At 46.2% G+C, this 25,929-nt stretch overlaps 1 protein-coding gene across 1 annotated transcript; it reads left to right on the top strand.

Moving 5' to 3' along the window:
• Positions 1-3,095: 3,095 nt before the first annotated feature.
• Positions 3,096-23,917, top strand: FAM234B (family with sequence similarity 234 member B). Its single transcript, XM_086469958.1, has 13 exons — positions 3,096-3,132; positions 9,171-9,563; positions 10,511-10,609; positions 13,262-13,450; positions 14,956-15,086; positions 15,772-15,919; positions 16,272-16,413; positions 17,074-17,217; positions 20,672-20,753; positions 20,984-21,139; positions 21,754-21,871; positions 23,035-23,261; positions 23,690-23,917. The coding sequence occupies exons 1-13, from the start codon at positions 3,096-3,098 to the stop codon at positions 23,693-23,695; spliced, it is 1,872 nt and encodes a 623-aa protein (XP_086326084.1). The 3' UTR covers positions 23,696-23,917.
• Positions 23,918-25,929: the final 2,012 nt, after the last annotated feature.

Here is a 25,929-nt window from a genome sequence, read left to right as displayed (position 1 = left end):
AGCCAACCCTGTAGGCCCCCTGCTGCTACCAAAACCTTGCCATGCAAACCCAATACACCTGCTTGAGGACCTTCAATAGCAGTGTTTAATGTGGATCCTTTCTGTACCAGAGGTTCTTTTGTGGGCAGGCTGGAGAAGGCTGTAGTTTCTGTCAGAAAGGTGGCAAGAAGCAAGGCAATGGAACATGGGGCCTCACCAGTTAACCCTGTCCCGCTGCAGCCCAACCCTAACCTCTTTCACCATTTGTTTGCATTGGCCCCATCCTTTACTAAGAGATTGGCACCTGTACAGGGGGAATCTCTGTACAAAAAGGGCAGCGCTTTTCACTTGTGGGACACCCAGTGCAGGCTGGTCCAGTGGCTAAAGCAGGAGAAAACTGAGCAAACTGATTGCAAGGAAGGAGGGACGTTATGCATGGCCTGTCCCAGAAAGAAATAAAAGAGAGGAAAAAGAGAAGATAGCTGCAACCTGGCTGCAGGGCTAGAGGGCGGTATCTGGGATTTCTGGACAAGGCAGCTGTCCCCACATATTTTGTTCCTGCTTCTGTTCAAGGACATCACCCTTTTCCTTTCATGTGGAGTGACAGCGAGAAGTTACTGAAAAAGGTGACACAGAAAGTTTCTTTATGGTGTGTCCCACCATTTTTGAGCCAAGTGCAGTGTCTTCTGCACTGGCCCTATTAGGTGGACCCTGGATACCACTACAATTTGTGTAGGTCAGATGGATATTGTGTGCCCGTACAGTGACTCCAACACACCAGCACTTCAAACCGCATGGGTCAGGTCAGAAATCAGGCATCCATCAAATTTATCTCAGGCAGAGTTTCACTCTACACAGGACAGCAGGTGCCAGTGTGGGCAGAGAGGGCTTGCACAGGCACAACACTGATGAGGGGCTGGTGGCTGCATACTTTCATGCTTTTTGGCTTGTAACATTTTTCTAAGCGACCACACTGCCAACCCAAACTCTCAGACTTCCAAGCTTATCCCCAAGTATCTCATTTTTCAGCATCTGGCATTTTCAAACTGCTTTGGAAAAAAAACAGATAAAATGAACAACCACATTCACATAAATGAATGATTTATTTGCAACTTCAGTTTTAATTTCATATCTTTTTGATGGATACTAGTACACCCGACCGGTCCAATTTATATGGAAATCAGCTTACATTTACAATGTAAAGAAGGAAAACTTCATTTCTCATGCTTTGCAAATCATTACACCCTCTGAACACTTTTCTTAGTCATATGTTCCTCAAAAGCATCAGTTTTCACCACAATCACTTGTCCTTGCTATCCATTAGCCTCAGGACTTGGGGAACGAGCCATTTTTGTGGGGATGCATGAAATTAAGAGTGGGCTATGCTGCACCGCAAATGTACAAGCATTGTAAACTATGCTCGTGCAGTGTATGTGTGTGTGCCAGATGTTAGAAGATCACAAATGAGGACAGCAGATTTTCCAGTTCCTGCTTCTGGCTGTTTTCTGCCATACCTTTGCTTCCAGCTCTAATCAGTGCCAGAAGCATTTTCTTAGAAAGAGCCGCTCTGCTGGACAGCTCTTGTCCCTGCGTATCACAGGCTTTGCTGAGACTTGAAAAGGATCCAGGATTTCTCCTGTAAATATTTACATAGATACAGGACTGTCACTGCTCTTAAATCAAAAAGTGGAGGAGGGCAAATGACATACAGAACAGGAGGACTCTGTATGCAGAAGGACCTGGAAGGGAAAGAAAAAAACCAACTCTGATGGCTTCTCCAGAGTTTGCCACCTGGGACTGCCCCGGCAAGTGCTGTATTCTCAGGAAGGTCCTGATCTGAAGCCTGATGACATAAATGGAAAAATCTCTCTGGTACTAAGGAGTTTTGGATCAGAACTACCCTCTTCCCTGTTCATAGCTGGAAAAAACCCACTTGTCACCAGCTAGACCACTTGGTGTCTCTCTTCTGCTCCTTCTTTATTGTTATTATTTGAGTTTCAGGACAGATCTGGACAGGAAAGGCTAAGTACATTATGCGCAGGAACAGCATCTGAAACAGGGGAAAGCAGCAGCAGATGCTGAGGAAACATGACGTGTTCTTTAGCCAATTGAACTCTCTTTTAATGTATTTAGCCAATACTTTTTCTTCTGTGACAAAGGAGTCAGCCTTGAGAGTTCTCACACAAATCATGACTCAAGAAGTGGTGGTGTCAGATGGCCCGTGCACGGGCCTGAGAATCATGAAGCTGGAGCCTTGTGGCTTTGGGGAAGCCGCAAAACCTTCCTTGCTCAACTTCCCCATCGTGGGAAAGGGAGAGTTCGCTTGTTCGCTTACCTCGGAAGGCTGTGGTGAAGATTGAGGATAGCTTTGGAAAATGCCCTGGCAGTCTTTGGTAATTAAGCAAAAAAATCATTGCAAAATAAAACAAAATCAACAAATAAGATTTCTTCCAACCAAAACTTCCCAAGAATGAAGGCATATATTATATACTGAGAACAACTTAAAAGACCGGCACTTTCTGTGTAAACCACTTAGGACAAGCAGCATGTTTTTGCATGTGTCTGCGCCCAGCACGGTCATGCAGGGCTGTAGAAATTTGGGCCGTCCTCGGTCACGGCTCGCTGCCACCAGCCCCCACCACCCTGCGGGTCTCTGCCCCTGTAAAACAACGCGGAGGAAAACGAAGGGCGAGGGAGCCAGCGAAGAGCTTCGGTTTCGGTGGGAATCCCAAGTTGACGCCAGGCAGACAGCCGTCCTGTCGGAAGCGCGGCACCTTCCAGGCGAAGGCCCCGGCGCCAGCGCACCCGGAGGCCCGCCAGCTCCTGGCAGGGGCAGCCCCACGGGGAGAGGCCCTCAGGGCCCGGTGCCCCTCCGTGCTCCCGGCTGCCCACCGTGCGGCCCTCGCCCGCAGCTCCCGGCGACACGGACCCCCAGGGCCGCCCCTCGTCTGCCCCAGGGGATTGAGACCGCGCGGGAGCAGAGCGACGCGGCCCCCGGCCCCCGCCGGGTTGAGGGGAGTGGGGGTCCCCCAGACCGCAGAACTTCAATTCCCAGCAGGCCGCGGGAAGGCGCGGAGCGGGAGGTGTGGCGCGCGCGCGCATTCCGCCGCTCCAGCATGGCTACGGTGCTGTCCCGGGCGCTGAAGCTGCCGGGTAAGGGGTTCGCACCCGCGGGTCTGGGGGAGTGCCGGGCCGCGCTGGGCCGCGCCAGGCCGGGCCGGGCCGGGCCGGGCCGGGTCGGGGCAGCCACGTCGGGGTCTACACCCGGCGGCGGGGAGGCGCGGTTGCCGCTGCCTGGGGGCGGTGGGGTGGGTTGCCATGGCGATGTGGGGCGAGGCCCGGCGCTGGGGCGAAAGGCGCGGGTGTCAGCGGCCTCTGCTCGGGCCCCGTGGCGGAGGGAGGGCTGCAGGGGGGGGACGAGGCAGCGCCTCGGGGCTCTGGGGGCGTCGTGTGTGGCGGTGGGGGGCGTTGGGCCTGGCCGCGGTCCCTATGAGGAACCACACCGGGACTGTGCGGGGGGAGACGCCAGGTCCCGCAGGCCGGACAGAAGCGGGCACAGGGCTCAAGACAGCCGCCACCACCACGAGAAAGCGTTAGTCTCTCTCTGATCCACTCCTGCCGGGTTTTACCCCTCAAAAGCCAGGCCAGGAGTTCGGTAAGTGCCACTGCAGTTACCCAAGTAAATGTTTAAAGTTTGCATACCATCTTTGCTTACCTTCCAGCCAGAGATTTTCAGTGAGATGAAAGGATATTCAAGCATAAGGGACTATTGTGTCAGGGAACCAGATCTTTCAAAGATAAGACAGGGAGCAGCCGTCCAACAACCATTCTCTTCAGCAAGGAGATTAAAAGGGAGTGAAAATACATTGCAGAACCAGGTCTTGAGTGTGCTAGTTGCTGTTGGGTGGACTGGAGACAGTGCCAATGCACCTGGCTGCATTAACCCAATGGGAGAGTGCCTTGTTGCCCCTCCTGACCATGTCTTGCCTTTGGGACAGCCATGGGACAGAAACAGGGCCCAGCTGTGCGTTGCTAAGGGAGGGCATCTCCCTCATGCACCACTATGGTCCTGCAGTGCCTCAGTCTGTGAAGCTGCACTCAGTGGGCAGGTCGTACTTTCCTCCTCCGTCGGTCCATGAAGGTCACAGTAATGTCTTCAGGGCCCTTCCCACCAGCTTTTAGTAACCCATACCAGGAGTCATTATTTTTTAGTTTAGCCTGTTAGATCTCATTCAGATCAGTTTTGTTGGCAAGTCAGTTTCTTCCTAGTTATATATGTATATGTTTGTCTAAATGGCAAGGAATACATGTTACATGAAGTTTATGTAGTGAAAGTGCAAACTGGTAGGTATAAGTGTGTTGGGATGTGACCATTGGGAAACTGTACAATAACAAGTATGTATCTCTTCCGGGACTTCTGGAACCAGTGTGATCTATTTGATATCTGCTGTTGGGAGGCACTGGTTTGGAAAACAACACAGACATTGCAACTGCAGTTAAGAAAACAGTTCTTGCATCAGTTCTTAGGTTAAATTGCATATATCATACCTTGTTTGTGTGGTTAACTCTTGAAAAATGCGGCTTTCAACAGCAATGAGAAAGCAGAAAGCCTGTTGCTATAGCTGTTTCTTCCTGCTGCATCTCATTAAGTTAATTACATCAATGTGTGGCAACTTAGCTCCCCATGGGCTTAGAGATGTGTCTGCAGTACCCAATGACTGATGCCTGCCAACTGCCAGCTGGGAAAAAAAAAAAAAAAGAAAAATAAACAGAACATGAAGCGAGTACAAAGGATACTGGAAGCAGTATGTTATCACTGGTATAACACACTGAAAATTGTACTAAAGTCCAGGATCTGCTCTTTTCACACTAAAGTGAGTGCAAAGAAAAGCTTTTCCAGTAAGTCAAAAACAGAAAAAATATTACAATTCATATCTTTTAAGTCATCAGCACAGAAATATTTAGTTATGAGTGGGACCTGATTCCAACATGGATCACCTCACAGATGCCTCCTTCCCAAATCATGATCACATGATTCAGCTTTTCTTCTTTGAGAGATCACATTCTTCTACTGCAATAGTTGCAAGAGCTGCCTGTGCGAAAATTACTGTTAGGCAAATGCATAGAGGATTTTCAAAGTCATAAAGCACAGTTTAAAGTCCAACTGCTCTTGAAAGTTGATAAGTCTGGGGCATTTTCTCTCTACCCTGCCTTTGAAAATATCCCTCTTTGGTATTTGCTTTTTTTTTCCAGTGGCTGCAAAAGAAAATCCGGGGTGACATGACCAGTAACTTAGCCACAGACCATGAGCAACAGTTCCTCAGATTGATTGTAACCACAGGCCGCTGACTGGGAACTTTTTTATCACTGGTGCCATAGAAAAAAAACAGGATAAAATTTAGAGCAGGTCAGAACAGAAGGAGTTTATTTACTATACCTGTAGGAGAGAACACTGAGCAGCAGGGAAACTGACTTTGCTGATATGAACTCTGCCCTGTAAAGTGGATGCAAGATTTCTATACGCTTGGAGACGCTATGCAAAAGACAGATAACAAGATGTGAGTTATACAGATCTGTCACGTACACAAGGCCACAGAACCGCTCGAGGTAGGTCTGAAGTCTGTTTTCTTTAGTGCAGGGACTAATTTTTCATGACAGTTACACAGTGATTATCGTTTCAGGAGATAAGATGAGAGTTTGACCAAGAGGCCAACTCAGGTCTTAGCATTTCTGCTGCCATGATGGAAAGCTGAAAACTTTGTGGGAGTATTGGAATTTCTGACAGCTTGTCACTTGCAACAGAGGCAGTTTTGAGTTTCTCTTGATGAACAAACTGTCTTCCCCCAGCCTGAGCCTTGTTATTGACCAGAAAGGAAAGAATTTGACTTCTGGAGAACTTCTCAATAAATCATAATTCTCTGAATGGTTTGAGACTGCCCTTGTTTTCACACATTCTTTACTGTTGTTTATGTCTCTCTGTTTATGCTTTTCTGATTGAAAAATCATTTGGGAGTGATTAGTGGAAGCTAGGTGTGGCATCTTTCCTTCCCACAGCAAGTGACGTGAAACTTAGATGAGGAGTCGTGTTCCTTCTGCTCTCTCTCCAGCCAGGTGAATCATATTTTCTGCACCGCAAAACAACCTCAGGATGCTGGGCTGAGCACGTCCTTGCCAGCCTTCCAGATGCATTCCCAAAACACCTATGGATTGGTTGTTAGGGCTCTCTCAGAACAGTGGGAGATGAGCGTTCGAATCCTCCAAGATTAGATATACCATTGGGTTTCCCATGTGCTAGGTGAGTGCTCCAACAGCCATTGTTGAAGGGCAGTGTCCTGACCTTACTGAGTAGCTGTGCCTTGTGAGAGGAAAGATAGGGAGAAGGAATGGCAGTTTCTGGTTCCTGGTCAGGCTTAGACATGAAATAAGACTGAGCAGTGCTCTGCTTTATAGCTCTTATATAACTCAATAGATCCTTTCCTTTAGTAAGTCATTACTGTGTAGCAGCTGTTTTCTAGCCTCTGATCAGTGGTTCTCAGCAGGAAAGGTGTTCCTGTTACAGATTATCTGTGGTTGACACCACTGTTGACATTTTCAACGTCTCAATCTGTGACAGTTCAAGGAGCGGGTAAGCCATAGTTTCGAGGTCCTTTCTGTCTTCTAGAAATCCAGAATAAAACTGTTCCATATAAAACTCATTCCTATCAATGCTTTTGGTTGCCCCAAGGATCAACAGCAGGTTTCAGTCTTCTGGGTTGACTGCCTGGAATCAAAATAATTAAACAAATCACAGTGTATCCGAAGTGTAAGTATGCTATTGAGTTGTTTTACTCAAAGCACACCGGTTTCCAAAACCAGGAGCAGTCTGGTTAACGTAACTGTCTGACTTTGACTTCCCAGGCTAAATACTATTTACTCTTGGGCTGGCAGCATTTGCTTTTCATACTGCTCTGACCTGGCTTGAACTGGCACATCTGGATCTGTAGTGGGAAGCTGCAAATACCCTGCAAGCGAGTCCTCTCTGGAATTTCTTGTTTTCGCTGAGTACTCTTTCAGCAACTTGTCAACACAACCTACTGTATAGACATCTGGGAAATTCACATTGCTCTGTCACTCCAGTCTTTGAGCAGAGAGCTGTGTGCCACTGAGGTCGGTGGCCTTCTGTACTGCTTACAGGATGGAGCCAAGGTTATCAAGTCTTCCTCAAAAGTCCACACTTTGAACGCATGTTTAGGACAGATCTATGTGAAACAATGCAGCGTCTCACAAGGGTACACCGGACTGTCCCATAGGAATGTAGTATCTTTTATCTGGGTGCCCTGCCTCCACAAGGAACAACTTTTTGGAGTGTGCATGTGCACCAGATTGTTTTGTTGTAAGTCTTTTGTAGAAGCCCCTAGCTCAAAAAGGAAAGGCCTGATTAGGTACATGATCTCATTGGCTATCTATTTCCCTCTGTTCTGTGTGAGTGGGTTGTCCTGGCTGTTCATGAGTGTGCCCCACTTAGTGTGGGGCAATTGGCCTTTAGCGGGATTGACAGTTTTTCTTAAATTGTAAAATTGACACTGAATACTGTTTATAAGTGATACAGGAAGGGGAAGTGAAGATCCTTTCGGGGGGCAAGAAATGAAAAAGAAATGAGATGTACATGCTGCAAAATAGATTCTAGATGATGCAAAATAGGTGTGTTGCTCTAACTAGATGCTACAGTACATCTGTAACTGTGAGTCTGCCTTTAACGGGAAAACCAGAAGTGAGGCATATTGTCTTACGGAGGAAGAATAATCATGGAAGCCCTTAGATTTCCGCTCTGTAAAACCTTCCCATCATTTTAGTGTCTGAGAGTGGTTACAGCTTGTGTATTTTTGCTTATTATTTATGCCTTGCATGTATCACTTCAAGCATCTTCGGGCACAAGTTAGCTTCTGTCTCAGGTCAGCTTTAGGCAAAGGGAAATGAGGCAGATATCTGGGATAGCAAAGTCCTAGTTTGGAATAGGAGAGAGAGAGAGAGAGAGAGAGAGACTGAGACCTTACAGTCATCAGAGCAGTGGCCATGGCTCCATGCCCAGCCTGGTGGCACAGGGCAGCTCACTGAGACGTGATCCTCCACTCGTAGCTCAGGGCGGTGAGTCTGTGTGATCTTGCCTGCCTCCATAAACAGATGGCCCTGGCCTTACGCCAATGTGTACGACCAGGCTCTGCACCTGCCCTCATCACACTCCCTGTGGCTGTCTAGGGCTTGGGGAGAAGTTGCCCATGTGCCAGGCATCTGTGGGGGAAACACCTAAAGCTAAGCTACTTGTACCACTACCTGAAGGCATCAGTACTAAGTTATCTGTCTTGGCAAGGCCAAGCACAAGCTGTCGGCTCCAGTGGGAGCAGGAACAGAGCAGGAGCACTGCGGTTTCCTACTGCAGGGGTTGGAGCACTCCCTCTTGCAGTGCTGAGCCACGCAGAGAAGGTGACATCTTAGAGGAGCAGCCCTGATCCCTTCTGACACCAGCATGTTGCTGGCCCAAAAGGGCAAAACCATTTTGCCCTCATCTTCAGTACCCATTTTTACCAGAACTGCAGAGAAACCATGCGCAGCACTCTATCTCTTCTATTCCTCATGAAGCAGGACGGCAGATATGGCACACTAGAAGACAGCAGTGCTGCTTGGACCAGCCAGGAGGAGGAGGGGAAAAATGAGTTGCAAAAGGAGGCCCCCCTCAGAGAACACAGACTGGAAGTGAAGAGGGGCTATGTTGGGATTAAAGTCTGGCAAATGCTAAAGGAGTTCAGAGTCTGAAGTCAGGAGAGTGCTGCGGTTTAGGTACTCATAGCATTAAGCATGACTTCATGTCAGTGTGTCTCATTACCAAGGAGGAAAGTATTAGAATAATTCAGCCGTGTATTCCATGTGTATAGACACATACATACGTGTGTGTGTGTATATATGTATATAGATACTATAGAGAGAGACTTTTGTCTTGGGGAAATAAACTGTCAGCATCTTTTCTCCTGCAGCTGCTACTCTGAAACATGGACCGACCCTGGCTTTTCTCTCACACCTCTCACTTGGATCCATGCAAAATGCAGACTGTGCTATCATCTGTTCTGCATCGCTCTCCACTGCAGCCTTTTCTCCACTGAGATCCTGCAAAAGTGAGGACCTCATGCTTTATTGTCTCTCTCCATCTCTTTCCTCAGGAAAGAAGAGCCCAGACCTTGGGGAATATGATCCCCTCACTCAGGCTGACAGTGATGAAAGTGAAGATGACCTGGTACTCAACATCCAGAAGAATGGGGGGGTCAAGAATGGGAAGAGCCCCCCTGAGGAGGTGCAGGACCCTGACTCTGATGTGGAGGTTGGGATGACAAAGCAGCACACGTCAGAGAGCACGCCTGAGGGTTATTCTGCAGAGACGGCTGGGAGTTTGGAGCAGAAGGCTGCTCCCTCCCTCATGCCATACCTGCGCACAGCGATCTTTTTGCTCACTGTGGTGATCTCGATGATTCTTGTGTTGGTGTGCGCATTTCTAATTCCCTGTCCCCCTAGAGACTTGCATAACACCTGGAACCGCAACCTAGGTCAGGGAGCAGGTGAGAAAGCCCCAGGAACAGCATCTGGCGTGGGGGAGGTGGCAGCTCCCAGGCTGGGCATCGGCGGGAGAGACCTATCTGGGAGAGCCAGGTTGGAGCAGAGGCCATTCCTCACCACTGCAGATGCTCCTAGGTAATAGACAGGCAGCTGTGTCCCGCTCCCTCTTTAAGCTGAGGCCTGTGAAATCTGCCATCAGTAGATAACAGTGCCACAAAATCTTGTTTCTGCCAAGACCAAAAACCATTGTGACTCTTCTCCCATCCTGCCTTTTTGTCTGGATGGTGCTCTCTGTTCCAGACGGAGATAGCCCAGCCCACTTTAAAATATAGCGCCTCCTGCGTTTCACCAGCACCTCCACGCTGAAGTGTGTGTGGGTGTGTTTGGGAGGCGAGGGATAGAGGTCTTTGTGTCCTCTGACTGGCTTAACTAACCTTACTTCTTTTGTCGTCTTGTCCTGCTTGAATCTGTAAATCAACATTTGGGATCTTTTGTCACCCTATGCGGGCCACTGGTAACATTTCTAAAGTATCTCCCATTCTGACTTCTGCAGTAAAGTAATAACGGTTTGTGAAATAATTTCTGCCAAGTCTAGATATGTCTCTCCCTCCTTGCTTTCTGCCCCTGGCTTCGAAATCTAAGCCTTTCATAAGATACGTGGCTCCCACATCACCTCAGAAAGTGAAGTGGGAAGCAGAAATCTTTTTCTGCTAGCTTCTACGTTTTTCCCGTTCCTTTCTGTGACCCATATGCTACATTTCTGCCTTTCCATGCAATGAGAGATCTTGCCGTGGTGTGAGCTGCTTGGCATTGGTGGTTCCGTAGCAGACTCTGTGAGGCTTGGCTGTCCGTGAGTCTCTTTTCTGGGCCAGCCCTCCTGTTCCAGTGTGGAAAAAGGGCTGGGTGGCCTTTTTGACAACAGTGCGGTGGTTCTCTGTGACTGTTGCAGGTGGTGTGTTATCCCCTCTGGAGCTGTGTGATGTGAACGGCGATGGGCTCCCTGACATCCTTATTGTCTTCACTGCCTTGATGAATGCTAGCGTCATGGGTAAGCACCACAGTTCCTTTCCGTTACTCTTTCTGTACATGTCAGTACAGACCTTCATATGTTTGTCCTGTGCACAGGAAGAGTTCCTGCCACTGCAAATCCTCTGCATTGCTCTTTTCAGAGTTCCTTAAAATGGCTAGTGTACTGTGCCTGTGCTTTGTCATGCTGCTCATAATTTTCATTGCAAGCCTATGCTCCCAAACCTTTTGGGCCAACGTCATCTGTTTCCCCCTGTCTCATCTTGGGGCAAGTCCATCTCTTTGCCCTGTATTTGTGCAGACTTGGTTTGGGGGCAGAGATGAAGTGATCAGAAAGCACTGCTCTACAAATAGCAATTGGAAATAGGGTGTGTTTTTTCCCCCCCTTGTTATCTCTCAGAGCCCTTCACTAAAGAGCTCAGTCTAACTACGTCCATTTTACAGGCATAGAGGCGGAAGCACAGAGAAGGGAAGCAGCTTGACAAAGGTCACAAATGAGATTCAGTGGTAGAGTCTCAACTCTTTCTGATCTGTGGTCCAGTGTCCTGGTCATTACCAAGGGTAGTTGGCAACAAGAACAGTGATGGCAGAGCTGACTCTTGGAGCACCCTGGTTCTTCTGAACTAGCCAGCTGCTTGCCAACAGGGAACGTTACGAATTTTTTTAGAGCAGCTGTATGTCAGTGTTGCAGGAAAGACCCTCACCTTGCTGCCTTTTTCTCCAGGTCACTCCATATACTTACCAGGTTCCAAATCATTGTTAATTCACAGATAATAGAGTGGCTGATGGTAGGGAAGCTACTGTGCTTGGCCATTTAACAGGTATCACCCTGCTTCCTCCACCTGTCTGCTTTTGTTTTTTCTGTTAACCCTCACACCCCTCAGGTAACATAGCAGCAACCTGCTGATACTGGCCACTGTTACAGAGGGACTGCGAAGTCTGGTGGCATCCTATTGCACTGGGCTTCTGAAAGTCCTGGAAGTTTCCAGCTGCCTGCTGTACTACGTCTGCCCAGCGTGAGGTTATGTGAGCCTGTTCAGTCTCAGAGACATATTCAGGGAGCAAACATACATTGCGCAGCCTGAATAGAACTCTTGTGGGAGCAAAATGCCTTGGCTTTTCAAAGAGTAGGGTAATAAAAACATGGTTAGAGGATAGGGAAAATGCTACTTCTTCATGGCCCAAGCAAGGACCTTGGTATTTCTCAGCAAATCCTATACAAAGAAATCTATGAGCAGAAAGAAAACTGTACAGTAAGCTGAAAAAGAAAGTGAGAGAGGGAGATACTGTTGGTATAAAAACTATATTCAGCTTGTAGAAGTTGTCGTTTTGTTCTGTATTTTGCTGTTGAATTGTATTTATCTTTCATCACAGACATATGTACAGTTCTCAGCATGCTCTGGATGGAACTAGTCATACCTAGCTGTAGCCTGGGCTATAGCTATGCTGGAAGACAAAAAGCAGACACTAAAGCAGGTGCAAGCATATCACAATCCTAAACCCACATAGCTGGACATCAGCACTCCTGTAGCTTGTGCTAAGAGCATTCACACAGTGCCAGGTAGAGGTAAGCTTGGGATACGTACCTGATGGAGTAAGCTATGGCATTGTTAGCTGTTTTTCCAGCTTGTACTGGAGTACACAAGAGCTGTGAGCTGCATACAGGAGTTGTTCTTGGTTGCTGCCAACCCAATGAAGAGAACTTGGACTGGGGCAACCCCTTAGCATAAGCCAGATGATTTTCAGTTTGAGAATAGAGTGAGTTTGATTTAGAGAGTGGGCTCAGACTTGCTTTTAGCCAGTGGCCCAGATATGGCCTTTGTGTAGTCAGGTCACGTGTTGTTTTGCTAGTAAGACAGGAGTTAACTGGGACTGTTGTTTTGAAATGTTTGTGAGTTCATCTTCAATTGTGATATGAGCATACCAGGTGGAGATTACAGTAATAGCAATTATGGCTGAGGGCAGCCTGAGCTAAAAGGTGCACACATTTGGAATCAGAGCCAACAGTCAATTGAAATGGCATAGAGCACTTTTTTTTTTACAGTTATTTTGTGATAACCGGTGAATTAGGAAAAGACGCCAGAGTTACACCAGTTGGTTGCATTCAGTCTGTTTTTCACAATAATAAAACTCATTTGGAAAACAAAGGAGAAAGCTCTCGGATTACCAATCACCTTTTGCTACTCCAGAATTACAACCACCCAGGACTTTGACGTGAGGTGGCATCTGCCTTAGGGGTCACTTAATGTTTCCCCTTGGTGCTAGCCATTGTCTTGAGGGAGAGGGCATCAGAAGGATAAGCCTGGTTTGACAGCAGTACATTTCACACCAGGAAGTCACCACACTGAGCAGGTTGTCCCCAGGATCTTGTTCCTCTTGGTTCCTGCCCAGCTGACCACATTTCTTGCTGTGAGCTCAGATCCAACCACCATGATTGTCTGCACTGTTGGCTGGTACCCCAACTTGTCTGGACATCACTGCTAGGCTCTGCAGGCAGAGAGACTCAGCCATGGGGTGGGATTTGACCTTTGCTTTCAGGCAGTGTGGATATGGCTGCCCTGAGCTACTCAGCTCTAAGAGCTAAAGCTGGAACTCAAGCGCAAAGACCAAAGGCAGCATGGACATAGCTTCTGATGCCATAGGGTTTCACTCTCTTTTTTCCTGCCTCTTCCAGGTGTCTCTAGGCCCTCTGTAACTGTGGTGGCCCTTTCTGGTATGAATGGCAGCACCTTGTGGTCCATCCAGCTTCCAGAGGAGACTCGGAGTGTGCAGTGCAAAGGGCTGTCACTGGGGACACCTGCAGAGCCTGTCTGCCTTGTTACAGGAACATCAAAATTCCTCAGCCTTCTCAGTGCCTCCACAGGTAGAGTCAATTATCAGCATATTAGAAATACGCTACTGCTTTTTTCGATTTCTTTAAAGGACTAATAAGCATGAATTATTCAGTGCTGGCACTTCATGGTAGCTGTTATCTAGTGATACACAGGAAGGAGTCAAAACACTAATGAGTTTCTAGTTACACAGGATAAGAGAATCCAAACCATTGCTGCTCTGTGGCAGCATCTTCATCCTACCATCTCAGAACATTTCAAAGTGTTAAGTCTTATCCTGTAGCATCCTCGTGGCATAGAGGGTACGTAAGGTCTGTTCTCATCAACATTGAGCTGTTAGTAAAACTCAGCACCTACCGAACAGCACTGAAGAGCTGAACACCGTTCTTGGAGAACTTATGTAAGGACATGTGCTACAGCTAGGAAACCTTCCAGAGAAATTAGGTCCATAGAGGAATTGATTAGATGTGAATGAATATTGCGTTTTTAATCACTTGATCATGTGCATCTCCATTCTCTGATTGCTGTTTGTTCTACTGCATTGATTCACTGGCAGATATATTCATGAGTAGGTACAGGGGTGTTTTTGGAATCAGAACAGAAAATTGAGACATACAAGAAACCTTGGGTTTATGTGACAGATCCAGTCAATGAACAGTGGCCCTTACCTTCCAAATGCTTTTGGGGACCAGATTACTTGCACTATGTTTGCATGGTCAGGACTATAGGCTGTCTCCTTTACCAGCAGTAGTAGTGTGCAGGTGTTTGCAGGTCTGGCCTTTGGCTTCCTTTGTCATGCAGGGGAAAACCCTGCCCTACACAGCAGCAGTGGCAGAAAAGCATTTTTAAATTCTGCTTGAAATAGCAGAAGTGTTGGCAAAAGAATTGGGCAAAAGTAAAAGCACTGAATTTCATTTTGCCTTTTTTTGGGTGTTTGCCAATTTGCAAATCAGGTTTTACTGAGTTTCCAACTGGGTCCATGCTGGACTGCTGAACCATTTGACATCACGTCTGCTAACATGCTTTCACCCTGAGGTGGAGTGAGCATGCCACGCTGGAGTGGCTATTTGTTGCTGGGAATCTTAACTGTGACACAGATTTTCACTTTGAATATGAGAACTGCCCATCTGTTCCCTTTCCTGGCCTCTACCTACAGGCTTTACTGCTGGCTGAGGAAAACAACTGCTGTCCTGCAGAGCAACACTCTCATTTAGGTTCTCCTTCCAAGAGTGAACCTCAAATATTCTGTGTTATTTCAGGAATTGTTTTGGGCTTAGGTCTTCCTAGAGAGATACTAAGAAGGAAGCAGAGCAGGACTTGAGGCATGACTCAAAGACAGTCTGAAGAAATGCTGGGCGAAGAACTTTGCTTCCCACTGCAGCTTGCCCCAGTTTGTAGGCTTGTCTTTCCTCTTCTCAGAGAATGGGGGAAACAACCTCTCTTGCTCCCTCCTTCAAGAAGGTTTTGTGGAACCCTCTGGGTATGCCAGCTGGTTCCCCAAGTGCTGCAAGTATCTTTTATCCTGTTCTTCCCACAGGCAAGACCATCTGGACGCTGAACTCGATCCACCTTTCAAGTGGGATCTTGGCTGCGCCAGCTGCAACTCTTCCGGATGTAGATGGAGATGGGATTAGGGATATTGTTGTTCTGGCTCTCAAAGAAACACAGGTACAGCATATCTCTGCTCAAGGTTTGGAAGGATCTTGACCCTCTAGAGGAAGAACAGGGAGCCTGATGTGGAAAGGCTGTAACAGGAGCTGCAAAGAGCCCCTAATTTTCATTCCCTTAGATTTCCCTGAAAAGCACCCTTTTTCTTTCAATAGGTCAGAGCAGTGAGATCAAGCAATAATGACACTACCTGCATTTTTTGTCAGCTGGGAATGAACAGAAGGGTCACTATTTACCCCTGGCTGAGACTTGAGAATTTTCTATTTCTATTCAGTGAAGGCTTAGTTTGAAGTAAATGTTTAACAGCAATGTAGGGAGCCATGTTGAGATAGATCTCTGGAGAAAGGAGCGTTCAGCTTATTCAAAAGAAAGAAATATTTGCGTGGTAAGTTCAAATGCATATTTCCTCTGTACTCATCCCTCCCCACAATTCTAGCATTAATATTGTTAGAGGAGTTAAAGTTTTTTAACTCCCTTCCATCTTTGGTGCATTTGCAGTCAAGAGAAAAACATGAATGTAAGATGCCAAGAGAGCCAGACTGAGCAAAGAGAAAGAGACCACTAGGTAGACCTTGCTGTGGGGTGAAAGAGCAATGGAACTTCGTGCTGTGGGGACTGGGGAAGATTCTGAGAGCACAAGTGCATGAAAGCACTGTTAAAAATCTCTACATCTCTCTCTTTGCAGCCTGATGTGTTTTTCATCTTGGTGTCAGGAAAGACTGGGACTGCTTTGGGTGGGCCTGTGAAGTACAGCACAAATGGAGAAGGGAGAGTGATTGGCCCCCAAGTCCACATCACCAGCCGGGGAGCCATCTACATCCTGTTTGGTTTTGGTAAGATGCACCTTGCCTCTCCAGCACTTCACCTTACTAAGAAAACATTTTACTTGAAATGGTCCAGAGCGTCTCTGGTATATTTCTACCATTCCTTCTGCTGTAAAAGCTAGGAGTAGATAGGGGGCATGGGAACAAGCCTCACTGCCATGGTGTGGAAAAGTGCAGTAGCACCAATACCTGCTAGCCTGGAATACTTTGGAGTTTCCTAAAGGCACATCATGCCAGGGAAGTTCCAGCTCTGGGCATTTCTTTGTCTTCTACCACAACCGCAGTGGTCCCAAGGACCCTCCATGCTACTAGGGAGTTAACTTTTGCAGGCAGGACTCTTCATCTTTAATCTTCATGGCAGGTAATGTTCAAGCAGTTGCCCTGAGGGATATCTTTACCCAAGCCAGAAACCGGGACCGCTTTCCTGCAGTGCTGGAACAGGAGGAGCCGGAGTGGGAAAAGCGCAGATCTGTCAACCTGTCGGAGCTCATTGACATTTACAGGTAGAAGATGGACTTGTCATCTTGGTTCTACTGGGAGAGGAAAGGGAGAGTAGGCACCTCTTAGTCCTCCTAGAGGTTGTCCCTTCTGCTTCAATACTGTCCTTCTTTTCATTGTCCAGTCGATAACAGTACTCTGGGGAGCCCATTGTTTCCTCCCTGTCCTGTGGGTGTCGTAGCACAAGAAGTGCAGAGTATGATAAAAGGGAATCCTTTGCTTCTCCTGCTCCTTGTTCCTTTCTTCCACCCACTATGTGTACCTGTAGGGGAAAAAAAAGGTGTTCCCAGCTTTTTTAATGGGATTCCATTTGGGAAGCTGTGTACGGCATTGTGGGCCTGGATTTCTCAGCTCCTTCTTCTTTACTGGCAAACTGCGGTTAAGGTCAGCGTGGACAGAAATAAAGGGAGGGAACAAATGTGAACCTGCAAACCCCATTCTTTTTATAGTAACTCAAGGTGTTCAGAAGACCCCACACCTGAATTTATCCCACTTAGCTGAGGAACCTCCAAAGGAAGCTAAGCTCCATCATTGGGGAAAAGATGGGCTTTTCCAAGACTAGTTCAAATCTTAGGTAGGGTTAATTGCCATGTGGACAGGCAGCTAGTGCTGAGATGTGCAGATACAAGCCTTGGAATCTCCTTTCTGCTTTCCATTTGTCCCAGTGGGGGTGTTGACTTCCTGCAGATGATGAAGACACCTGACACAAACTGCAGCAACCTGCTCATCACAACCAAAGAGGGCTTGATTCTACTGCGGGGACAGGACCTGGAGCCCCGCTGGACCCTGGAACTGCAGAACATCAGCAGGTTACACACTGGGAACATTTTTCTGTCCTATTTTTTCCTGTACCATTTCCTGCCTTTTGCCTGTAAGCACATGTCTCCTTAGAAAGCAATTGAGAAGGATTCTCCCAAGTCCACAGAGAAATGTAAGAACTGGAGGTATGCAGATACATAGCTGAGCAAGCGAGGAGGACAGGGGGAGCAAGGGACAGAAGGCTGGAAGCCTGAGCTGTGTGCTTGTGATGATCACAAATAAGGAGCTTGTTTCAAGTACCCAACATTGATGTCATGGGAATGTCATGGAATTGGAATTCAGGGAATTACAGGTGTGTGATTCAGCCTATCTGCTGTCCAGGGGTGTCACTTGCCAGCTCAGTGGAGAGGAGCAGCTGCATTAGGGATGTTAAGTATTTAGAGAAGGTGTCTGAGTATGGCCCACCGATCTTAATGTTCTGAAAGCTGAAAATGAGCACTCTGATGGCAGTCAGCATACCATCTATACTAAGTGTAAACCGTAAAATAATACTGCTCATCCTCTAATTTCAGACATGGAAATTAAGTAATTTTCCAGATCTTGTGGGTTGATAATAACCAGCATTTTCATCTTGCCTGGTATTAAGTATTTGCAAAGGGCAGTTTGGCACAGTTGAGGGAAATTATGTGGAAAACAAATGGCTTGCTCTGCTATCTAGAGGAAAGAAAGCAGCTCTCAGCTCAGTGTTACCTCACTGTCAAGAGCCTCTATAGGAAGAAGGCATTGGAACTTCATTGGGCAAAAATAATTGGTGTTCAACCAGGTTTGATATTCATATGATATCCACATGCTCGAGGGCTGATGGGCAACATAAGCAATGGCTTTAGGAATGGCTTATAGCTAGGTGATTGTGGTATGAGGAAAGGAGATGGACTAAAAGTGTTTTGGGCCCAGAGTCTGCAGACATCTGGATGTGTCTGGGGCCTAGTTTAAAGGGTGTGTACTGACTAAGCAAAGCCAGTTCATAGATGCTGTAAAATCAGTTGTACGCAAGAAATTTCTGAATGGAGCCACTAATGAATTGGAAGATTTCTATAGGTTCAAATCAAGTAGGGATGAAAACTGTTTTACCTGTTCCATACCAGAATCACAGTATGGTTGATATTGGAAGGCACCTCGGGAAATTGCCTAGTCCAGCCTACCTGCTCAAGCAGGCTCAGCTAGAGGAAGTTGCTCAGGGATGTGTGCTGTCAGGTTTTAAGTATCTCCAAGGATGGAGACTCCACAACCTTTCTAGGGGCAACTAGCATTCCCGGCTGCACTCCAGCCCTGTTTTTCCCAATTCCGTGACTTCCCAAGGGACAGGGTACAATACGTATACAGGAGCTGCCAGATAGGCATTGAAAAGTAATGAAAGCATTTCTTGTTCAAAGCCACTGTGCTAATGTCTGGGACTGCTTATTTTCTTGGATTTAAGAGAGATGAAATCTGTTTGACTGAATATGTTGTGGATAAGCATTTAAGAGGGGTTTTTTTAGGACTTAAAGAAGTTCTGCTTAGGCAGCACAGGCTGGGGGAGATAGTCAGGTCAGGGGTGTCACCACAGAGTCAAACAGACCAAAACCCAGTTCCTCATCAGACAAAGCTTACTGAACCAGCTGAGAGCTCCCCTTTTCCTGGGTGAACCTGCCCAAGCGCACCACGCTAGCCAGGCAGACTGAGTCCTGCCCTTTGGGAACAGTCTCTGAGAAAAACAACCTGGCTGCTGCAGATGTGCTGCATTTCCAGCTGGCTTTTGACAAGATCCCTGGAAAACCATGAAGGAGAATCAGTAGTCATAAAGCAAGGGCGAAGTTCCGAGACCGTGAAATTGGGTAAGCAGTTGAAATTTGTGTTGTAAATAAATGTTTCAGATGAGAGAGGATTAATAGCAGGTTGCTGTGGGGATTACTCCTGGGCAGGAGTAATTACTAGCCTTCTAGACCATTTGAGAAAGTGTCCAGGGGATTTTTCAGTTGATTGGTAGCATCTAAAATATGTATGTCTGTCTGCATTCAGTTTTTGGGATCTGCCACAGACTGTAACCCATAAGGGACAGACGAAGAGGCGCCTTAGGAGAGGTTTTAAGTTTGTGCCCACAGGACTGAACTACCTACTACTTCCTTTTGCTACTGGAGAGCTTTCAAGCTATAGGAGTGTCCCATGATGCTGCCTTGAAAGCATTGGTTCTGGTTGGCAAAGGTATCTGTAAAGCAAATGACATTGTTTGATGTAGTAAGTATAAATAGTCAAGCCACTGCTGAACTGTAGCATTGCTGTTCAGGAGCCATTCTGGTATGCACATTTTGAAGGGGAAGCTAGAAAAAATTAGAGAAAATGGCTCGAAAAAATGCTTTAGCATGGAAGATTTAAGTCAGTGGGTTTATATGATCAAAGAGAAGCCCGAGAGGTGAGTTCATAAGCATGTGTAAGTAATAAGAGCTAACAGGCATTTTAATCTTGCCATAGCAAGAACAAATGCCTTGGAGGAAAAGCCATTCCTGTTCAAGAAAATGAAAATGCAGGCATGTTTCATTGGGTGTGATTGATCATTAGAACTGATTGTCATGAGAAGTGATGAAATCATCTCGTATTTGTGTTTCTGTAGCAAGCCTCATGGTTGGTAGATCTAGTCAAAGTCAGCCTACTGATACTTGGTTAATTGTGTGAAATGCAACAATCTATCATAAACAAGAGAAGGGAGGACATATTCTGATGATCCTGTCTTGCCGTAAAATCTCTGATTCTGTGAATTTTGAGGAATAGTTTGTGCTTATTTAAAACCTTATGTCTAGCTGTGGTGAATTTAAGGAAGACAGAGATAAGACTCAGAAAGCCAAAGGCAAGCAAGATGGTTAGAAAACAGTTATAAAGAGAGATATTCAAGTAATAGTCTTATGTCACACAGAAGGGAGAGGATGAGAGGGGACTTCATTTAACTGCTGAAGGTTATGAAAAGGCTTGTAAAACTGCCAGCAGTAAGAAAACAAAGAATCATGGGCTGACATTAATGGTGGGTATATTAAGAGCCATTTCTCACAGCTAAGGCAGCCTTTCAGCAGGAGTTCAAGTCTGCTGATGCATTTTGAAAGGGCTGGGTAATTTTTTATGTCCATAGCAAAACTGTACAGGTTCTCATGCTAAGGGAAGAATAATAGAGAGTCATGTCACAGGATGATAAACAGATGTCTACACAGCCCAGCAAGGGATGCCCCACACACAGATGATTCTGAAGAATGGCTAACAAGCACCATCAGCTGCTTGATCATTTTTCACTCTTCTGATCCACCAGCAAATGGTTCCTGACAGTCAGAACAGTTCTGAGTTGATGAAAGATCTTATTTAGCATGGCAAATCCTGCCTTTTTAAGAGGCAGAATGGAGAATGAGAGCAACTGTGCTGCCTCCATCTGAAATCCCTGTTTTTCTGCCATGGGGCTGAGTGTTTCTTTTTCCAAATTTTCAGCCAGCCTGTACCAGGTTACTTCAATGCGGATCAAACTCTGGACTTCATGCTGCAAGCACAGACTGGAGATGGGAACAAAAAGGTAAAACAAGTGAAGGCAAGGAGAGCAGTGGCAGCATAGGAGCGAGGGAGGTTGGGTAGAAAGGAATAATCATTCTCTGATCCTTCCCCTTCCCATTTCTGTGGCTGACATCCATCACTGTATGGCCACAGGCATGAAATGGAACAGCACGGGCCCTGACACTGCAAGGGGGCTCTCTGTGTGCCCACACCTGGACACCTGTTAATGCTAGCTCTCTCCCCTGCCTTGAGGTGGTGGTGATAGACGGCAAATCTGGCCTCCCTGTTTGGAACCAGGAACTCCCGTGGCAGAAGCAACAACTTGATGCGCTGTCAGTCATGACTTTGGACAAGAAGTCTGTTTTTCTCTTCTGGGCTGATGAAGCACAGCCTGTGTTACAAAGTTTGGTGAGCAAGCATCCTTTCTTCACTTTTAGGTTTCTCTGTGTGGCATGTGCAGCCTCTGTCTTTTATCCCTGATGTAATTGAACTTTAAACTTGCCATGTAAGGCGGCTGTCAGGGACATCTTTTCCTCTTGCTTTGACACTCTTGACTTCTCTGAGCCTGAACATAGGAGTTTTTGCGTGCAAATTCTTCACCAGAAAGTTTTATTGACAGAAAGTTTGCGTCCACAAGAACAAAACTTTCTGCATGAATTTTTTGGGATTTTTCTGCAACACTGAGATATTTTTGCTGCAGATTTATTCCCAGCCCCAGAGTGCTGCTTCTCTGCACACGGGCACACAAGTCGGCATGGAGGCTCAAACTTCCAGACTTTAGCTTCACCCAACAAGTTGGCTTTGACAGAGCCAGAACTAACTTTACCAAAAAGTTGTGGAGCAAATTCTATTTTAGAAAAAAGACTTTGCAGCATTTCGTCTCTGTAAAATCATAGAGTTTTTGATTCTTTGATGCATGTAAAGACAGTGCAGTGTCACAAAACTTCTTTATTCCATTGTCAAAGCTAGACTTCTCTTTGCTAGCCAGCTGTAACGTTTTTGTCTGTCCTTCAATCCAACAGCAACCTGGTCCCAGACCTGAGCGCCCAGGACTGCATCACCTCTATCTCCTCCATCCTGTTTTTCCTACAGTCCTTTTGGACCTCACCAATGCAACAGACAAAGTCATTGCTTCAGCAGGTGAGTACAAATGGAGGAGAAACTACCTAGGCTAAAAGAAATATGGAGGGAGAGGTAGCTGTGAGAAACAATGGACTGTAGTTGTGCATTTAAAGGTAGCACCTGAGGTCCACTAAACGTAAGCCAGCAATGGGAAATGAGATTCATCTTCCTCCTGAAGGAAGGTCCTGTCCAACCCCTATTTTGCAAATAAAAAGACCCACCAAGTTTCTTGCACATATTTAAGCAAGGAAAGGTCCAAGTTTAATTTCATGCATGTTTCGCACCAGTGAAGTTCCCTTGCTTTCCATGGAGCTATTTGTGATTTAAGACAGTGCATGAAGAATCACTATGGAACTTTTCTCTCTCACCTCAGATATGCTTTGCCTTTGTTGGCCATCTTCTCCTGCTCTCTGGGATAGCAGCTGTGCTGCTTCTTGCTCTTTCTTTTTGAAAGGGGGTATCCAAAATATTTAAATGTGTGTTTTCAGGGAAAAGTAGATCTGGATTTAGCATCTATACAAGATTGTACAGTCCCTGTTGGATTTCCTTGCTCTTTCTAAAGCAGTTCAACCAACAGCCAGCCTGTTGAGCATGGCAGAAAGTGGGATAAAAGATCGGTTCATCCAGCACTGAGTCCAGTAGGCCAGGAAGCACAGAAAAGCTGCTACATAGTGATACATCTCATTGGATTTGTATCAGAAACACAGCTCAGTCAAGAACAAGTAGAATATCAATTTTAGAGGGGTTTATTAGAAACTGTGATTTTTGAGGTCTGTACAAATCATTCTGCAGTGACTGGAGTGAACCGACTTGCCCGTGTTTTACCAATTTCCCCTTCTATAGAGGTGAGACAATAGCTGCTTACAGGTGTGGGAAGGAGAGCTCTCTGAAAGTGAACTGCATTACTGAAATATGTGCATCTCCTATGTCAAGCTCAAAAACATCACCTGGAACCAAACCCTTCCATTTCTGATCAAATTTTCGGTTTATTTCCATGGAAAATTTGTAACTTAGAATAATTTTCCTTGATTAACTAAGATACATGCAATTGTAAAGTCAGACTGAATATCCCTTCAGTCCAGTGGATGTTTTGACCGAGTAAACACTGTAAGATTTCTGTTGGAAGAAACGTAATTGTTTACTCCTCATCAATATTTTCTTGCCCTTTTCCGATGGACCAGTTGGAATTAATGATCTCCAGAAGGATGCATTTCACATCGCTGTGACAACGACTGCAACCTCTGAAAAACAGCCAGGATTTCTCTCGGTCAGCAAGCTGGGCCTGAAGTGGGCCATGATGAGTCAAGGTCGAATGGTGTGGCTAAAGGACAGCACCACTCCCAAAGTCAGCCGTGGAGAAGTGAGGCGATTTCTTGCCCGGCTGAAATTTGTTGACTTTCCTCAGAAGGTGAGATTGTGCAGGAATCCCTAATGAATTTCAGGCCTTTGAAAACATCTGATCTCTTCCCTACAGACACAGTTAGGTGCTCTTTGGGATGCAAAGAGACTGGTGGGATGCAAAGAGACTGTTTGCAAGATGACTGGCTGCCCCTTTGGGCATAAGCTGGACAGATTGTAAGGCCCAGCTGTACTTTGGCAGTTGGACAAGGAGCGGGATCTTAGAAAGAACCGGGGATGATGATCGTAAGGGTCTGAGAGAATCACAGAGGGAACAGAGAGGTGGGACAGAGGTCACTTGTTTTGACATGGGTAAACAAGGGTCCTTCATATAGTGGTGTCCAGATTCAGTTGCTGACCTTGAATTACCACTTTTCTCTACCAGACTGAGTGATAATAGGTTTTGGCTTTAGTTTTTGTTTGCTTTTCCTTCTCCAGCTCTAGCCTGGTGGTTCCTCAAATTTTGGTTGGACCTGCGGCCTGTATGGGGAATACAGGAAGCTGCTCTGTGGATCTTCAGGAAAACTGCTGTGTAGTGAGAATGGGGCTAAAAGCACTTCCTCTTTCTTCAGCTCTCTGGGGAACGCTGCTGGAGGCAGGTTTGTCCTAGGCAGACCTGTCCTGAACTGGAGGAACCTTGTTCAGCGTCTCCCCCTCCATATGCCATTCTTGCATGCTTCCTTCCAGGTAACACAGAAATGTGAATTTAGAATTTATATACATATATATATATATATATATGTAAAACCAGTTTTTATATATATATATATATATATATATGTATCAGTTTATACAATATATGTATATTTTTTGTACGTTTAATTTATGAATGAGATTTAGGACACTCCTTTTTATGTCCAAACAGTATTCCCAGGCAGTCAAACAAGCTCTAGGCCTAGAGTGGGCCATGATGACAAATGGTGTGGCTAAAGGACACGACCTGCTTTAATCTTTATTTTTTTGAGAGAAGCCTCTGTCTGGCTCCTGCAGGGCTAGTCTTACCTACAACCTTTCCTGTGCTCTTAACTCTCTTCTCCATTCTGTCCCCAAACTCACAAGCAAACTAGCTTTCAGCTGAATTACCTGATCTAGAGAAAGATGGTCCCCACAGCATTTGCCAGCACTTATATATTTCTTTCCCCAATCCCAAGTTCAGGACAGGTTCATGTGGGTGGTGTAGAAGCGAAAGGTTCACATCTTGTTTCTGTCTATCCCTAAGGTTTTTATGAACCCAAACTGTAACATCACAGTGCAGTTCAATGGGCTGAGTCCCCCTTTGCAAATGTATCACAGTCTTTTTGGGATAGATTGCCAGCCACTGGCACTGTAAAGATCACACTAGGTCCAGTCACAGCAAAGCTGATTCTCACACCACTGCTTCAGGGTTTAGAGGCTCAGACATAGGCAGAACTGGAAGGCTTCTCTGCATTTTACCCCTATTCCAGGCTCAACGTTACCGTTCCCTTGCCAGCCCAGCCCTGTGTCCACTTGCAGGAGGAACAGACTACCCCCAGGGCACATTTTCTCACAGCATGTGTAGTGCTTTGAACTGTGCCTCTGAGTGTGCCATCAGTTTCCTGTGTTGTAGTTGCAGAGCATCTACATGAATTTTCTTGTAATAAAATGACCATATAAAAAACAACCACTTTGGGGCCCCAGCATCTCCCCACAGTGCAGGGCAGCAACATAGGAACTGTTTTCCCGGTATGCCTTTCTAGGTTTCACCTTTGACATTGGGCAGAGCCAGGCTGAGATGATACAAAGGACTCCTCTCCTGCTGGTACATGCACTTCTAGCCTCCCCACACTTCCCTGTGAGTGGAGAGGTGATGGCAGGACTTTGACCCTCCCTCCAGATGGGCACTTCTACCGTGGGTTTGCTCTCCTGGGGTCTTGACACCTCTCCTTACTATGTCACCCTCTCTCTTCTCCATCACTGCATCTCCATATAAAGCTTCCAGGATAGCCCTTCAGGATCAGCTGCAAGCCCCAAGGCTGGTCCTTGGGCCCTGCTCTCTTATTGTCAGAGCCTGTGAACAGTTTGTATATGTTTAATGGTATTTTTGTGTAAATAGCTTTGTATATATTAGCACAATTGTAGCAATGGCTCTAGGCCTGGCGTTTTCCTCCAGACAGGGGTTAGTGTTCGTAATGTATAGTCAGTTAATACAGCTGCATAATAGGGAATGAAAGTGTGAGGACCAGTAATATATGAGGATTAAACAGGAGTGCCCCTTCCCTCCTGTCTAGCCACCACCTTGCTGGGAAAGGTGAAGTGGCTGTTACCTGAAGTAGTTATTCTCTTGAGGTTCTTCCTGAGAGAACTTATATCCAAGTGCAGTGATGTTAGCACCTCCATAATGTGAATTCACCCTGCCCGCACACACACACATCCCCACTGTTAATAAAGAGTCTGTCTGTATATTGTTGGGAAAATGTATTTGAACTGTGAACTGCAGTGGAGCAAATAAATACTGTGTACAGCATCATGTGTCATGTGAACCAGTGTTTTCACCTTTGAGAGATTATGAGTTTGCTTGATTCAGGGATTGTTTGAAATATTTTTACAATGGGGAAAAGGGGACAGATGAAAAGAAACAGAAAAAAGCAAAAGCCCAGCCAAGGATTCTTAAAGTTTGTGGAGAAGCACAGTAGAAAGAGACAGGAAAGTACCTCAGA

This window comes from Leptosomus discolor, chromosome 1, assembly GCF_034619465.1.
Source record: "Leptosomus discolor isolate bLepDis1 chromosome 1, bLepDis1.hap2, whole genome shotgun sequence".
In the NCBI taxonomy this organism is placed as follows: domain Eukaryota; kingdom Metazoa; phylum Chordata; class Aves; order Leptosomiformes; family Leptosomidae; genus Leptosomus; species Leptosomus discolor.
Note: the sequence above shows the minus strand (reverse complement) of the source record. Positions and strands in the feature narration are given on the sequence as shown.

Coding starts and splice junctions, on each gene's coding strand:
- FAM234B (XM_086469958.1), top strand. CDS start 3,096: ATGGCTACGGTGCTGTCCCGGGCGCTGAAGCTGCCGG. Junction 3,133..9,170: donor CCGGGCGCTGAAGCTGCCGG/GTAAGGGGTTCG, acceptor CTCTTTCCTCAG/GAAAGAAGAGCCCAGACCTT. Junction 13,451..14,955: donor CCTTCTCAGTGCCTCCACAG/GTAGAGTCAATT, acceptor TTCTTCCCACAG/GCAAGACCATCTGGACGCTG.